The following is a 16,602-nucleotide window of genomic DNA, read 5'->3' as shown; positions in this document are numbered from 1 at the left end:
GAAAGATACCAGTACCATTTTTATCTTATTACTATTCTTTCAAAATGTTAACCAGTACTAAACTTTTTATGAATTTTAGAAACAAAAGACAAAAATATTGAGTACTCCAGTAGTAACCCTCTAGACAAGAGGAAAGACATATTTTTCCACTTTACAGATAATTACCATATTTTGCTGTATATGCTGCACTTCCCATGTATGATGTGTATCCACGGTTTTGTGCACATTATACATAGGATTATTATGCCACTATACCCATAGTATGTATTCATTATACCCATGAATAAAGTGCATCCCTCACCTTACTTTTCCCTCACAAATTTGGGCAAAAAGTGTGCATTATACACAGCAAAATATGGTAAACTACGATAAAGTAAGTACCCACTATGAGTACATGAGAACTTAAAGCTTTCTCTAGAGAGCATTTAATTTCTAATTCTTAAATCTTATCCCAGAACACTCTCCTACTCCCAGCTTCTGATCCTAGAGTGTGGCCTGCCATCTTTTCTCCACTCCGCCTTTCCAGCAAAGGGCTGCCTACCCTACAGTAAGCCACACATAGCACGTTCCAGGTTCCTGTCCCTCTGCCCAAATCTCAGAATCTGCCTCTGACTGCGCTGAAGGACACCACAGTCCACAAGCCTACACCCAGAAAGAAAAGTCCTCACACAGGAGCCCAGGAGAGCAGAAGGGAGCTCAGCTGACAGAGACCTGCAGGTAAAGGAGGAAGAAGGAAGCCTGTGGTTTGCTTCATTACCATATCTATTTCTTTTCCCAGTATATAAATATAGTATATATAAGTATATAAAACTACCACTTTCAGTTCAATGGAAAACTAACATGTAGCATTCTAGTGAAAGAATCGTAAAAGATGAACACTAGGAAAGATCCTGAAGATGCCCACTGCAGTCTATCTCCCGTAGGTGAGGAAACTGAAATCAAACAAAATTAAAGAGACTTTCCCAAGGACACAGACTTAACAGAAATAACCAGAACACAATACAAAACATTTGAGTCCAAATCCAAAGTAGTGGTCCTAAGACATGCACACTTTAACACATTTTTTAAAGTTTTCTTCTATACCATATATACCCAAAGAACCCTTTTTTCATAGGAAAAAAAAATGCAAGACATTTTCATTCCATTTTCCCCAAGCAGACTCCTCCTTTCTGACCTCAGCGCTGGCTCCTTTTCTCTCTTTTATTTCTGCTACACTTATCCTAAGCATCTGTCAAATCCTCCTTTTTTCCTGGTCCCTTGAAAATTTCTCTGTACCCGTCTCAAAACTTTCCCACTTCTTGCCTCTTTCTCTTTCACAGCCTCACCCTCCCACATCTCGTCACCTCTTCCTTATGCTCTGCACCCACTGTCCCTCTGGCAGACTGTGGTCCTCCTCATCCACCTACTCCCCATTCCGAAAAAGGTTCACCCTTACCACTAGGTGCTGTGACTTACACGCCATGTACCTCTTTGAGAAAGGCTGGATCGTACACTAATTCCTCACTCCACACGCCCCCCCCACACCCACACACCCCTCCCAGCCTAGACCCCTGCCCCTCTCTAGCCTCATTAAACTACATTAGTGGTTTAAACGACCGCGTAAGTCTCCTTATAAAATGCAATGCCCTCACTGGCAATTTCATCCCTGGTATATACCAACTGGAAGAGCTACTACATATGAACAACAAAAACTGTATAAATGTAAAAATGTTCACTGCAACATAATTCCTGGTCACCGAAACTGAAAGCAGCCCAAATCAGAAGTGGAATAGATTTTCAGATGATGACTTAGTATAAAGCAATAAAAAACAACAAACTACTGCCACACAGCACAGATGAATTTCACAAACATAATACCAAATGAAAAAAGCCACACGAAACATATAAACCTTGTATGTTTCCATTTAGAGAAGTTCTAAAACTGGTGAAACTAATCTGGGCTGTTAAAGTCAGGATTGGGGTTACTTCCAGAGAGAGGGAAGTAATTAGGAAGGGACATGAGGGGATTTCTGGGGGATACTGGTAGTGTTCCATGTCTTAAGTGGTGGTTGCATGGTTTGTCCACTTTGGAAAAATACATCAAGCTGCTCATGTATGATTTATGTACTTGTCTGTTATGCGTGGGATAGTTCAATAAAAAGCTGATTTTAAAAACACAAATGGGTATAAGGGATAGGGCATGAATGAAATGCCTACAGCTGGACTGTGGAAATTGACTGCACAAGTCTATAAATCTACAGAACATCACCAAACTGTACAAGTACAATGGGTGAAATTAGTAGTATATAAATTGTACCTCAATAAAGCTGTTAAAATACATACAAATAAAAAATACTGGGTCACTAAAATGTAAACTCAATGCAGGGTTATATGCCTAGATCCTGAAAATTTGTTGGGGATGGGAGAATTGGGTCCACCAAAACTTAATTCTTGAGACCGTCCCTCTTTATAGCCTCCTTATGGGAAGTTTCAGTGACATTTATAGAACTAAAGTCCCTAATTTCAGAGTTTTTCTGTATTTTGCTTCTCCAACATCAGAGTTACATTAAGATAGCACAGATTGCATTGGTTCAAATCCTGGCTGCATCACTTACTGTAAGGCCCTGAGCAAGTTCGTGCCTTAGTTTATGTATCTGTAAAAGGGAGATAATGATAATAATAATACCTACCTCACAGGGTTTGTATGAAGGATAAATGTGTTAATCTTCACATAGTAAACATTATCTAATGTTTGGGAAATAAAATTCTTTCTCATGAAAATAACAAAGTAGACTTTTGGAAGAGATGGGCAGTTCTGGTGCATTACCTGATGAAATGTGTACTTAAACAAAAGTGTCAAAAACTCCACCACAGGAAACTGGGAGTAGGACTCAATTCTTCTTAGGTGAACACTTACAAAGAGCCGCAGAAAGTCAGTAAACTTCTCGATGTAGCTAAATAAGACAAGAAGACAAAAGGTGACAATAAGACACAAGCCACCTCCTTAGAAGAAAGCTCAAATGCATTCCAAATTTCTTTCAGTAAAGAACTATACAGATTTATATTTTCAGTTAAAAATATAAAGGCCTGTGACAATTACCTACAGGTCAGGCAACCTTTCATCCCATTACCACCTGAAACACAGCAGAAAAGCAACTTTAATCCTCAAACACCATCTACTAAAGCATCTTTTAAGCTAGTGCTCTCATATTTTCTAACTCATTAGTGGTATGGCGCAATTAAAGTGGAAGAAAATGGTACTACAAGTCAATGGGCAAATCACATGTGTCATTTCAGTGTAGCAGGTCTGGAAGACTGGTTTTCTTTGCTAGGAGGCCAAAATATTAAAATGAATGTGCTAAACACACACACACACGCACACACGCGCGCACACACACACACACACAGAGCAAGGCTATACAAAAGGCATGGCATCCAGGTAAGGTATATTCAAGCCTGCCCCGTGTTTAATTAGCTCCGGGTGATAATTAAACACAGCACATCCCAATCCACTCCAAAGTGATTTCAAAAATAAAGGAAGAAGGCTGTAAGAGCTGGAAAAAGCCTTGGAACAATTAATCTGATGCTTCAATTTAGAGAGGCCCAGAGAAATAAAGTAATCGGCCCAAGGTCACTCAGCCAGCTCATGGCAGAATGGGACTGCCATCCACTCCCAACTCAGTGCTCTCTTTCCACATCGCAGGGAATCCCCAATCATTTGTATTCACAAAATCATTTCACAGAAGAGTGTGGGTCAGAGCTGCAAGGATAAGACCTTGTTATTAAATACACAGCACATCATCACTCTCACATTTCAGAAACTGTCATTTTAAGCCCCTAAATACCAAAAGGTGATTAGAAAATGAGATGGACATATCTCCATAAATCACATTTCAAAGACCAATAAAAAAAAAGGTACAGACATAATAGGCCAAAAATTAAAATAATGGTTAAAACCAATTCTGAAACTCGTGACTGCAAAAACAACTTTTTAAAGCACAGATATATGAAATAATAAAGGGGGAGAAGAAGACTATAATTCAGAGGAACAAAATTAGGCCATAAATAAAATGTCCCATGTTGTTCTTGGGACCTATCACCCTGAGGATGGCCCAATGGTCTGACCTCCACACATACCTCAACTTCTTAGCAGTTAAAATAACAATGATTTGTTTGATAAGGATCTTGGGGCCAAATACTTGAAAAACAGTAAGGCACTGAAATTAACTGTTTCAGAGATAGAAAAGTAAAAAGAGACTTCTCTCTGATGCCTTTAATCACCAGTACTCAATGAGCAGGAACTCCTCATTCCTTGCTCTGCTAATTACATCATATTCTTATATGGATTTTCAAAGTCGCCAACCCATTTACTCCTCTTTAGAAAGATACACTCAATTCCCTACCACCCATAAAAGAATGAAGAGAAGTCATGGGTAAAATATCACGCAATCTCAATTTTATTTTAATCTCCAACCCAATTTTTTAAAGAACACAAACAAGGCTGTTCAGTAGCTACAAATGTTATTTCACCTCATTTTCTTTCCCTTGCCCACCTTCTGGTACAGGTGCTAATGAGCAGTGGGAAGTTAGAAAAAAGGCAGCAGTGGGGAAGAGAAGCAAAGAGCCTGGTTAAGTAGCTCCTAAACAACTGAGAATGGACTTAGCTGTTTAGAATTAGTGACAGGGGACCTGAGAGCCAGGAAGCAAGCACACAGTATTGTTTATGTCACCTTTCTGCTTCCAGGCACCTCTCAGCTTTCACAGGGCAATAGGAAGCACAGAATTAAAATATAAAACCAAGAGCATAAAAGTTACATGTAACAAAATCAATACAAAGATAATCCATAACAACGTTTCTATACCACCTGAAGGTAAGCCATAACAAACATTATGCTACAAGTAAAAATCAAAACAACTGACATTTGATACTTGGTACAAACACCTATATTTTCTTTTTAACATATGAAAACACAGCCTTTCTTAACCCAAACTAGAAAAAAATATGAAATTGTGTTCGAATACTGACGCCTTTGAATTTATACACAAAGCTATTACCAAATAATAAAAAATAAAACATGTTACCACACCAGATTATGCGTTGTTTTGTGATTATACAGAGAAAATTTTACACAAAGCTTGCTTACAATGGTTACAAACCAAAAATTTGGTTACAAACCAAAATAATCTTATATAATTTTTTAACTTTAGAAAAACTTCTTAAAATTGCTAAATTAAAAAAGCACTAAAACCATCTTAACTTTAGGCACTTTATATTGTTATTTATTCTAAGGGAAAGGAAATGGATTAACTCTGTATAGCTTAAAAACAGAAAACAAGCCAAGGAAAACCGATTAAAATATTAACTTTGGCTGCCAGGCAATCTATACAAATTTACTAATTCAACATAATTTATCTGCTTGGAAGTGTCTGAGCAGTCAACATGATGTTGTTAATATAGGTTTCAATTTCCCCTCTCGTTTTTAAAACCCTGCAGGAGCATGATATTAGTGGAAGTTGTGAGACAGATAAATGACTTCATCTACAAGGGAAATAAATGAGAACATGCCTCAGGGCAGATACTGTGCGGGGAGTCATTTTTAGGGCACTTAAGAAAGAAAAGTTAGGTGATTTCAGACTCCATTCAAAAGGACAATAACAAACACAGGTGTGTGCCACATTAGCCTGTGCCCACATTAATAGCTCTCCTTTGTTTTCATGAACACTTGCCATCTGTGTGAAACTTCCAATATGACAACATTCCTATGCACTGCCCGATTTTCACTTGGGAAAAGTCAAATAGTAAAAATTGACAAGCCACACCAAGTGAGAAAGGGTGATTGTAACCCCTGTACCTCCACGGACCTCCTCTCCTGTTCTTGACTATGCATGAGCAGCAGTCTCAGTTCCTGCAACACCTCAGACCTGCAAGCAAATAGTGAGGAAGAAGGGGGAAGACGGGTGGAAGGGAGGACAGGAGATGGATGGGGAAAAAAGACAACAAACCTACACAATTCACAATCACTTTTCAAACTCACCTCATTTCCCTCAACCACCCTAGCCCTTCCAGCTAAGCTTAGACTTATTGGTATACACCTACCTTTCTGTTCCTCACCAGGAGCCCCAAATTTTGAAACCAAAGAGGATTAAAGACACCATGCAGAATACCATGACAGCTAGTCAAGGCCCTTTCTCAGGGCACAGCCAACCTCACACCTGTTTTCATTACCTCTCATCCAGTTCTTCTAGCCTGCTCTTCACCGTGTGGGCATTGTTATCCTTGGTGATTTTCTGCAGGAGGTAGAAAGTCTGCTGGAACATACGCAGTAAATACTCCTCAAATTCCATAGGCACACAGTTCTTGGACATGAGTTCATTGATGCAGGACATGGCCAGAACCCCAAGCCGGCCGCGTTCCTGACCCAACACACAGTTCTGGCTGTTGCCGTTAACTGATGCCATCTTTCTGGCCCGGATGTCACAGCCAAAGCGCGCAAAGTGGAAGATGGTGGTAAGAAGGGACGGGGTGATGCTGGCAGACAGAGGAATCCAACTGAAGAGATGGGCCAGGCACTCCAAGGCCAGGGAACAGATATACTCACTCTCCGCATCGAGGATGGGGATTGGCTGATTCAACAGTTTGGCTGAACTAGGACTCTGCAACAGGTTACTCAGTAAGTCACCTGAAAATACAAAAGGCTTTTTTAAGATCTACACTATCAAATCTCTTACAAACCAATTTAAATAATTCTCCTTCAAACAAACAAACAAACAATAAACATTACTATAAAGCTGCAGTTCTCAAAGTTTGGTCCAGGAACCCATGAGGGGAGTCCCCAGGACCCTTAAGGGAATTCACAAATTCAAAACTAGCTTCAAAAGAATCCTATAATGTTATTTTGCTTTCTCACTTTTACTATCTCACAAGTGTATAACGGAGCTTTACAGAGGCTACATTACATGTGATAGCCAACAGAGAGGAAGCAAAAGCTCTCTTTCATTAAGCCACATAGTAAACTTCCAGCCAAGATGCAGCATATGTAAACTCATACAACCACATCAAAATTACAACTAAATTACAGAACCACCACCACTGAGAACCATCAGAAATCAAGTTAAATTCTTTTAAATTGTATGCCACATTTTATAATGTATGCCTTTCACTGGCCTTTTTTTAATCTCTTATAAACATTCTTGAATATTTTTTGGATCCAACCTCTTAAAATTCTCAAAACCAATCATAATAGTAGTTGAAATTCAGTCAATATTTGTTAAATGAATGTCTGGACATTTGTTAAATGAATGTCAAGATGACAGTGTAGGCAGACATGGCTCACCCCTTCATACAACCACATTAAAATTACAACTAAAATATAGAACAACCATCAATCAGAACCATCGGAAATCAAGCTGAGTGAAGTCTGACAACTATGAAATTAAAAAAACCAGTCCACCTAGAATGGTAGGAGGGGTAGAGACGTGGAATGGGCTGGTCCCACACCTACATGTGGTGGATAAAAATTCAGAAGGGATATCTCAGGAGTGAGGAGTCCCAGCCCCACATTACACTTCTTCCATTGACAAGAAAACAAGTCCCCATAACTTCTGGCTGCAACAACCAGCAGGGACTCAGATGGTGGAAGAAACTGCTGGGGCCCCAAGCAGTTCCTCTTAAAGAATCCACACACAGACTCACCTACTCAGACCCACTCCCTCAACTCCAGCACTGGAGTAGCAGCTCAAAAGGCACCAGTGTCATACAGGGAAGACAAGAAGGGTCTGGCATCAAGGCAAGAGCTGGGGGACAGCTTTCTCCCAGACAGAAAGGCCACTATCCCTTTTCTGAACCCTCCACCCACAGAGCCATAGAGCCAGCAGGCTGGTGCCGTATCTGAGACTCCATCAACCTAACTCTGTTAGCCCCACCCTGGAGAACCTCTGAGACTCAGTCCTATCTAACTTAAAGGCCGACCCATGTTGTTAACAAAGACTTTTCCATATGAATGACTGACCTTGGCTCATGTTTCACGACTTCCTAAATCCTCTCAAACAAGCAAGAGCTAACCTAGTGAAACCCCAGACCCCCTACCTTCTCCTTAGTGGCCCCAGGCATGGCACTAGCAGCAACATGGATTCACAGCCAGGCTTCACCTAGAAATCTCCAAGCACAAGTAGCAAATATCTCAGATTGCTTTAAAGCCCAGGCAGGGTGACCCCAGGCAAAACACTGATGGGGCTGACCTTGGCCTGCACCACATGGGAAATCTGTGCACCCAGTGGACAGCTACAGATCACTCTGGAACGCCACCACCCTGCCCCTGCACAGCTGATCTGCCATGGAGGGCGGAGACTGGTGGTCAGTGGCCACAGCCAGTCCTTGCAGCTGCCTGGGTAAATCCCTCTCATAGACCTGCCAACAGCAACCAAGGCTCAACTCTAAGAGGAGGGTGTATTCAGCCAACATGAAGGGTGCATCTTGAGTACCCAGCTTGGGTGACGGGGGAAGCTGTCCCACTGGACCCTACAAGACACCTACTATATTAGACTGTACTACCAAGACATGGAGTCATAGCATCTCCACCTAACATAGAAACAAACACAGGGAGCCTGCCAAAATGAGGAGACAAAGAAACTGAATGAGAAAATTAAAAAAAAACAGATCAAAATTCCAGGAAAAAAAACTAGACAAAACAGAGATAAGCAATCTATCAGATGCAGAGTTCAAAATACTCGTTATAAGGGTGCTCAAGGGACTTCCAGCCAAGGTGGAGGCATAGGTAGACACACTTTGCTTCCTCACACAACCACAGAAGGACAACAACAAATTTAAAAGCAACGAACAACCAGAATTGCCAGAAAATCAAACTGTGTGGAAGTCCAACTACCAAGGAGTTAAAGAAGAAACATTCATCCAAACTGGTAGGAGGGGTGGAGAAGGGCAGCCAGGGCGGAGAGGATGCATGGCAAGGCAGTGGACTGTGTGGGTTAGGCGGCGGCCGATGGACGAGGCAGTCTCACACTCGCATGTGGATAAGCTGGAAGGAACAACTAGGGAGTGAGATAGACCGTGTAATCCAGGGTTCCAGAGCAGGGAAACTTAAAGTCTCAAAACCTCTGGCTGTAATAACCTGTGGGGGATGCAGAGGCAGGAGAAACTCCCAGCCTCACAGGAGAGTTTGTTGGAAAGACCCACAGGGTCCTAGAACATACGCAAACCCACCCACTCGGGAATCAGCACCAAAAGGGCCCAACTTGCTTGTGGATTGAGGAGGGTGTGACTGAAAGTGGGGTGAGTAAGCAGCACTGTTCCCTCTCTGACCCCTCCCCTACATACAGCATCACCAAAGCAAGGAAGAGGGTTGCCCCACCCTGGCGAACACCTAAGACTCCACCCCTTACAACATAACAGGTGCACTGAGACGAAGAAATATTGCCCAAATGAAAGAACAGATCAAAATCCCAAAAACAGAACTAAGCAATGGGGAGATAGCCAACCTATCAGATGCAGAGTTCAAAACACTGGTTAATCAGGATGTTCAAGGAAATGGTTGAGGACAGACACAAAATAGAGGAAAAAGTGAGTGCTATGCAAAGTGAAATCAAGCAAAGTATACAGGAAACCAACAGTGCAGGGAAGGAAACCAGGACTCATATCAATGAATTGGAACAGAAGGAAGAAATAAACATCCAACTGGAACAGAATGAAGAAACGAGAATTCAAAAAAATGAGGAGAGGCTTAGGAACTTCTGGGACAACTTCTAACATCTAACATCCTAAACATTCTTCTTCTAAACATTCACACGTCCAAATCATAGGGGTGCCAGAAGGAGAAGAAGACCAAGAAGTTGAAAACTTATTTGAAAAAAATAATGAAGGAAAACTTCCCCAATCTGGCAAAGGAAACAGACTTCCAGGAAGTCTAGGAAGCTCAGCAAGTCCCAAAGAAGTTGAAGCCAAGGAGGAACACACCAAGACACATCATAATTACATTACCCAAGATTAAAGATAACAGAATCTTAAAAGCAGCAAGAGAAAAGGAGACAGTTACCTAACAAAGGAGTTCCCATAAAACCATCAGCTAATCTCTCAAAAGAAACCTTACAAGCAAAAAGGGGCTGGAAAGAAGCACTCAAAAATCATGAAAGGCAAGGACCTACATCCAAGATTTCTCTATACAGCAAAGCTATCATTTAGAATGGAAGGGCAGATAAAGTGCCTCCCAGATAGGTCAAGTTTAAGGAGTTCATCATCACCAAGCCCTTATTATATGAATGTTAAAGGGACTTATCTAAGAAAACGATGATCAAAATTATGAATAGTAAAATGACAACAAACTCACAACTACCAACAACTGAACCTAAAAAACAAAAACAAACTAAGCAAACAGCTAGAACAGCAACAGAATCATAAAATGGAGATCAAAAGGGAGGGGGAGGGGGAGGGGGAAGAATGAGGGAAAAGTACAGGGAATAAGCAGCATAAACAGTAGGTACAAAATAGCCAGGGGGAGGTTAAGAACAGTATAGGAAATGGAGGAGCCAAAGACCTTATATGTATGACCCATGGACATGAACTGGGGGTGATGGTCACAGGAGAGGGGGGTGCAGGGTGAAGGGAGATAAAAGGGAGGAAAAAATGGGACAACTAATAGCATAATCAATAAAATATACTTAAAAAAAAAAATGTTCAAAGAACTTAGTGAGGACCTCAACAGCATAAAAAAGATCTAGTCAGAAATGAAGGATACGCTAATTGAAATATAAAACAATTTACAGGGAAACAATAGTACAGTGGATGAAGCAGAGAATCGAATCAATGATTTGGAACATAAGGAAGCAAATAACAACCAATCAGGACAATAAGAAGAAAAAAGAATAGAAAAAAGTGAGGATAGCATAAGCAATCTCTGGGACAAATGCAAGCACTCCAACATTTGCATCACAGGGGTGGCCAGAAGGAGAAGAGAAAGAGCAAGAAACTGGAAATCTATTTCAAGAAATAACGAAAGAAAACTTCCCTAATTTGGTGAAGGAAATAGACATTTAAGTTCAAGAAGCAAGCAGAGTGCCAAACCAGATGGACGCAAAGAGTCCCACTCCAAGACACGTCATAATTAAAATGCCAAAGGTTAAAGACAAAGAGAAAATCTTAAAAGGAGCAAGAGGAAAAAAGTTTCCTACAGGGGAGTTCCCATAAGATTGTCAGCTGATTTCGAAAGAAACTTTGCAAGCAAGAAATATTCAAAATCATGAAAAGCAGGAACATACAGCCAAGACTGCTCTACCCAGAAATGGTATCATTTAGAATTGAAGGGCAGATGAAGAGCTTCCCAGACAAGAAAAAACTAAAGGAGTTTATCATCAGCAAACTATTATTATATGAAATGTTGAAGGGACGTATTTAACAAAAAGATCAAAACTATGAACAACAAAATGGCAATAAATACTTATTTATCAACAATTGAATCTAAAAAACAAACTAAGCAAACAAGAACAGAGACAGAGTCATGGATACAGTGAGCGTTCTGACGGCTGCCAGGTGGGAAGGCGGTGTGGGGTAGTGGGTGAAGAGGTGAGAGGATTAAGAAGTACAAATAGGTAGTTTGTACCTATTCAGAACAGCCAATGGAATGTAAGGCACAGTATAGGGAATGCAGTAAAGAACTTCTATGCATGAGCCATGAACATGAACAAAGGTGTGGTGACTGCCGGAGGGAGTGGGGGCTGCCAGATGGAGGGGCACAAAGGGGGCAAAATTGGGACAACTGTAATAATAATCAATAAATATAACTTAAAAAATTAAAAATAAAAAATAGAGCCACATAGTAAAGAACCTTGCAAAGATGTAAAATAATGCTGCTCTTCTCAGTAAGTGTTCTTGTTTGCTTTGGAAAAGTTATTTTTCATTAAAATATATTATGTTTATATAATGGGTTCACCACTTATTTTAAAAATTGATAAATATTTGTAAATATTCTGTTTTAGTATCAGTAGATATAACTCACAAAGCTTTTGGAGGACCTCAATAACTTTAAGAATAAAGGAGTTCTGGGTGAGGGTTGACAATGTGCCTAAAAGAAGTCAAAAGGTACAAACTTCCAGTTATAAGACAAATAAGCCCTGGAGATGTAACGGGAGAGTACGGCCACTATAGCTACCAGTACTATTCTGTTGAAAGTCGCTAAGAGAGATCTTAAAGAGCTCATCTCAAGAAAAATATTTTTGACTTGGCAAGGTGATAGATGTTAAGTTATTATAGTGATCACTTCACAATATATACATATATCAAATCATGTTGTACACCTACAATTAACATTGTTATATGCCAAGTATATCTCAGTTTTTTAAAAAATGAGCAATGGTCCCAGAGACTAAAAATTTCAGAACTACTGAGCTAGTCAAGGTAGGTCTGTGGACCAGCACCATCAGCATCTCTGGGAACTTGTCAGAAAATACAAACCATCAGGCCCCATCCCACACACACCTACTGTAGTAGAACCAGAAGATAGGACCCAGGGATCTGAGTTTTTACAAAGTCTCTAGGGTGATTCTTATGCTTGCTTACTTAATTTTTGAGAAGCGCTGGAATAAAGAAAATCACGTAAAATGAAATGGGGGAAGATATAAAATGATTTTAGAAAAGAAAAAAGAAAAATATTCAAAAGCTCAACAAGAAAAAATTTTCCTGAAGATGTGACTATACAAAATAAAAGAACTTATTCTGTCCTTCCCAAAAATGATAAAGAGTAACCAATACTAAAAACTTTAGGTTTAAGAAAGAAATGTAAGCAGAAAAAACAAATATGCAAATAAGAAAACAACGAATTCAGATTCCTCCAGTGTAATAGTCAAAGAGAGAAAACGGTTGATGGAGTGTCTTCAAGTTCTGCGGCAAAGGATGATAACCCATAGCTCTCCTTTGAGTGTAAAGTGAAGAGACATTTTCTCAAACATGCAAAACTCATGTAATATATTGCCCACAAATTCATTTTGAGGCGGACACTGAACAATAAAACCATGCAAATAAAGTGATAAATAGAAGTAAAGAATTAAGGAATGGAGAAGCTGTGGCAAAGGGACTACGCAAGCACTGAATTAAATATAGAAGGGTCTGTCTTCTCATCTTTCACAAGCAAGAAGTCTCTAAATATATGGTCTAAAATTAAAACATGTAGTAAGAAACTGGTTTTCATTATCTTTTTTCCTTAATCTTAAAGATATCTTTTATAAATTAACATTCCTTGTAGAAAAAGCATCTCAAAGTCAACAATTCCTTCCATTTAATACTTGTTAAGTTCAAATAAAACTAAGATGTAATTGTTATTAAAAAATAAAAAAATAATATGATGTCATTTTTTTCTTTTTTAATACCTCTTTATTAATGTACAGACAGATATCTGGAATGATGTTATTTCTGCATGGTTGAACAGTCAGTAAATTTTAACATTTTAATTTGTACCTTAACCTTAGCAGTTCTCAAAGGTTTTGGTCTCAGAACCCCTTTAAGGCTCTTAAAAATAATATTGTTTGTATTTGTTTTGTTTTTTCTTAAAAATAATATTGAGCCTTAACTGGTGTGGCTCAGTGGATTGAGTGCTGGCCTGCGAAGCAAAGGGTCACTGGTTTGGTTCCCGGTGTGGGGCACACGCCTGGGTTGCAGGCCAGGTCCCCAGGAGGGGGTGTGTGAGATGCAATCACACATGGAGGTTTCTCTCCCTCTCTTTCTCCCTCTCTTCCCTGCTCTAGAAATAAATTAAAAAATACATATTTTAAAAAATTAAAAATAATATTAAGGACACTAAAAAGCTTTTGTTTATGCAGGCTATTTATACTGACATTTGTCATATTAGGAATTAAAACTGAAAAGTTTTCAAATATTTAATTTGCTTAATAACAACAAACTCATTACATGTTAGCACAAATAACATATTTTCAAATGAAAAAAACTACAATTTGCTCCCCACAAAATAGTGAGAAGAATAGCACCATTTTTACATTTTTGGAAATCTCTTTAATGTCTGGCTTAAAAGAAGATAACTTGATTCTCTCACCTGCTTCTGCATTAAATCTATTGCAATATATTGTTTTCACTTAAATATATCAAGAAAACCCAGTTGCACATATAGATATGACTAAAAAAGAAAAAAGATAATTATAGCTATTCTTTAATATAATATTAACATTTGATGAGTAGTATGTTATTAATAAGAGGGTTAATCTCTATTAAAAATAGATTAAAAAGTTGTCCCTAAAGAGCTGCACAGAATACCAGATGATACTATACTCATTACAATCTCAACTACCCAAGCTGGTAATCACAGGACCTAGTTTCAAAGAATAATGCAAAAAGGATGTTCAAGTAGAATCTGCAAACGTTTCAGTTTGTTACAGGATTAATAATAACATTTTGATTTTGAAACTGCTGTGGTAACTTTGTACTTGAGTCATACAACTCTCTGCCAAAGACAGTAACTGTTCTGGTATTACTTTCTTTGTAATTCATGGGCCAATGGCCAAGTATGATAGATGCCAGAGTCAGAGGAAACCACCACTACCCAACTTGAATTCTTGGGGCATAGTCTGATCCTTCACCAGGATCAAAATGAGGCTTTAGCAATGAAGAGCCAACAGACACCACCCCAGTATGATCTTAAATTAAATCTGGACATCTTTAGGTCCTTAAGCCTTTTTCAAATCTCTCAAACATTTTTAAATAGTACTACATTCTGGCTTAAAAAAATAAAACAAAAACCAGAGAAGCTGTCCCCACTCTAGCTCAGAAGAATTTTTCTAGAATGGGAATGCTCAATTAAAACATTGGTGACAATAATGATGTTCAGAACAGCTACCGTTCAATGTGCTGCTATTATTTGCTTGGCACTGCACTAAGCATTTACCATACATATTCTTTTTTAATGTTTACAGCTCTGATGTAGGTATTATTATTCTGCATTTACAGACTGTTAGAATGATTAAGACACAGACGGACTAGGCATTTCCCCCATGTTCCTCCGCTACTGAGAGGCAGAGCTGAAACTGAAGCCCCAAAACCTATGCTCCTTCCCAGAAGGCAAGTAACCCAGAAAGATTATGTAACCAGGAAAAATGATCAATAAGAAAGCTAACATTCAAATATAGAAAAAGATGTAGGACTTCAAAGTCATATGTAAAATACTGTGTACACTATAACTACAACTACAGAAAAATATAAGAACAAAAACGGAAGAGGATTATGCAAAGGTAAAAACTAAGAATCTTTTAAATGTTGTTTATCAATGAAAGTGACTTTACTCAGCAGAGTATGGAAGAGTTTTTCAAAAATTATATTTTAATCAAAGTGGAAGGAATTAGCAGCAATTCCAATGCAGATCTGAGAGAGCTTTAACAAGCTACCTGTGTAAGAGGTACCTAGGGTATAAAACCTATGGGCAACTTCATCTTCCCTCAACTGGGCCAGGCCCTGGCAGCAATTATGGACCTGCGCCCCAAGAAATGTGTGGATGACTCCAGTGCATTTACTGACTTGGAAGCAATCCAGACATGGTTGGAACACCTATAACAGGCTTTCATATAAAGATCCCCCTCAGCTTTTCCACTTTTTTAATTATTAAATTTCATATGTTTTTTATTCAGTTCTACACTAACTCAGAGTCTCCCAACGTCAGCGCTATTGAAAATTTGGACTGAGTAATTCTTTGCTGTTCTGTGTACTGTGGGATATTTTAGCAGCATCCCTAGCCTCTAGTCGCCAGATGCCAGTAGAACTCTCATCCAGTGATGGCAACCAAAACATTCCTCCACATTGCCAAATAATTCCCCAGAGGGCAAAATCACCCCAACTGAGAACCACTGACCTTAACTGCAGCCTCAGGCAGTGAAATAGCTAGAAACTTTATTCAAGGAGCCCTTAGGAGGAGAAAATGAGATCACAGGACTTGTGAATGACCCTCCCAACTCCCACCCTTCTGTAAGTAGCTTATAAAGGAATTAAGTGAAAAGATTTGCAAGTGCACAAAGATGTTCAGTTTGGGGGAAAACGTAAGAAGGTATAAATTGGTCTCAATCAACTCAAGGTCTGTAATATATCTGTTCCCTGAAACACTGTCCATCACAGATCTGTATATACAGATCTATGAAAATACACACCATGTGATCGAGAAATTTTTATTGCAGAACAATTAAAGCTAATTCAGAATTGCGGTGTTTATATAACCCATTATTTTGTTAACTTTTTTCCATTTGTTCAAGTAAAAAGAAGACAAGAGAAGGCTAGGAGGGCTGAAGCTGCACACGTGCAGAAGGAAGCAACAGCCATAGCCTGCAGAGGGCACATCCACATCTTCCCTCATTTCATCCTCAGAAAAGAGCCACTCTCCTACAACGGAGGACAGCAACGGTCAGAGAAGGCATGCAGAGGGAGTGACAGCCAGGACTCTAAACCAGGAGGAGGAGGCCTGCCCAGGTGGTGAGAGGGACTAAGAAAGTAAATTTAGGACAAAGACAGTGCACGTGCTTAGGAATGCTGGATACAACCCTGTCCCACCACTTAACTGATGATGTGACCTCCTGCAAGTTATCCACCATGAGCCCAACTCCCTTGTTTCTAAACAAACCATAAAACTATCA

The 16,602-nt window shown here is 39.4% G+C and overlaps 1 protein-coding gene across 1 annotated transcript in view; it reads right to left on the bottom strand.

Moving 5' to 3' along the window:
• The window catches only part of XPO6 (exportin 6), a 115,319-nt gene that overhangs the window by 46,806 nt on the left and 51,911 nt on the right, over positions 1-16,602 (bottom strand). The window contains exons 7-8 of the mRNA XM_054582781.1: positions 6,206-6,659; positions 2,807-2,933 (exon numbers count right to left, since the gene is read on the bottom strand). Of these exons, the coding sequence (XP_054438756.1) occupies positions 2,807-2,933; positions 6,206-6,659 (581 nt within the window). The remainder of the gene's footprint in view (positions 1-2,806; positions 2,934-6,205; positions 6,660-16,602) is intronic.

Source organism: Pteronotus mesoamericanus, unplaced genomic scaffold (assembly GCF_021234165.1).
Source record: "Pteronotus mesoamericanus isolate MK-2021 breed Mesoamerican mustached bat unplaced genomic scaffold, CSHL_Meso_final contig_72, whole genome shotgun sequence".
NCBI classification, from domain to species: domain Eukaryota; kingdom Metazoa; phylum Chordata; class Mammalia; order Chiroptera; family Mormoopidae; genus Pteronotus; species Pteronotus mesoamericanus.
The sequence above is the reverse complement of the archived record's forward strand: the minus strand, read 5'-3'. Positions and strand labels throughout refer to the sequence as shown.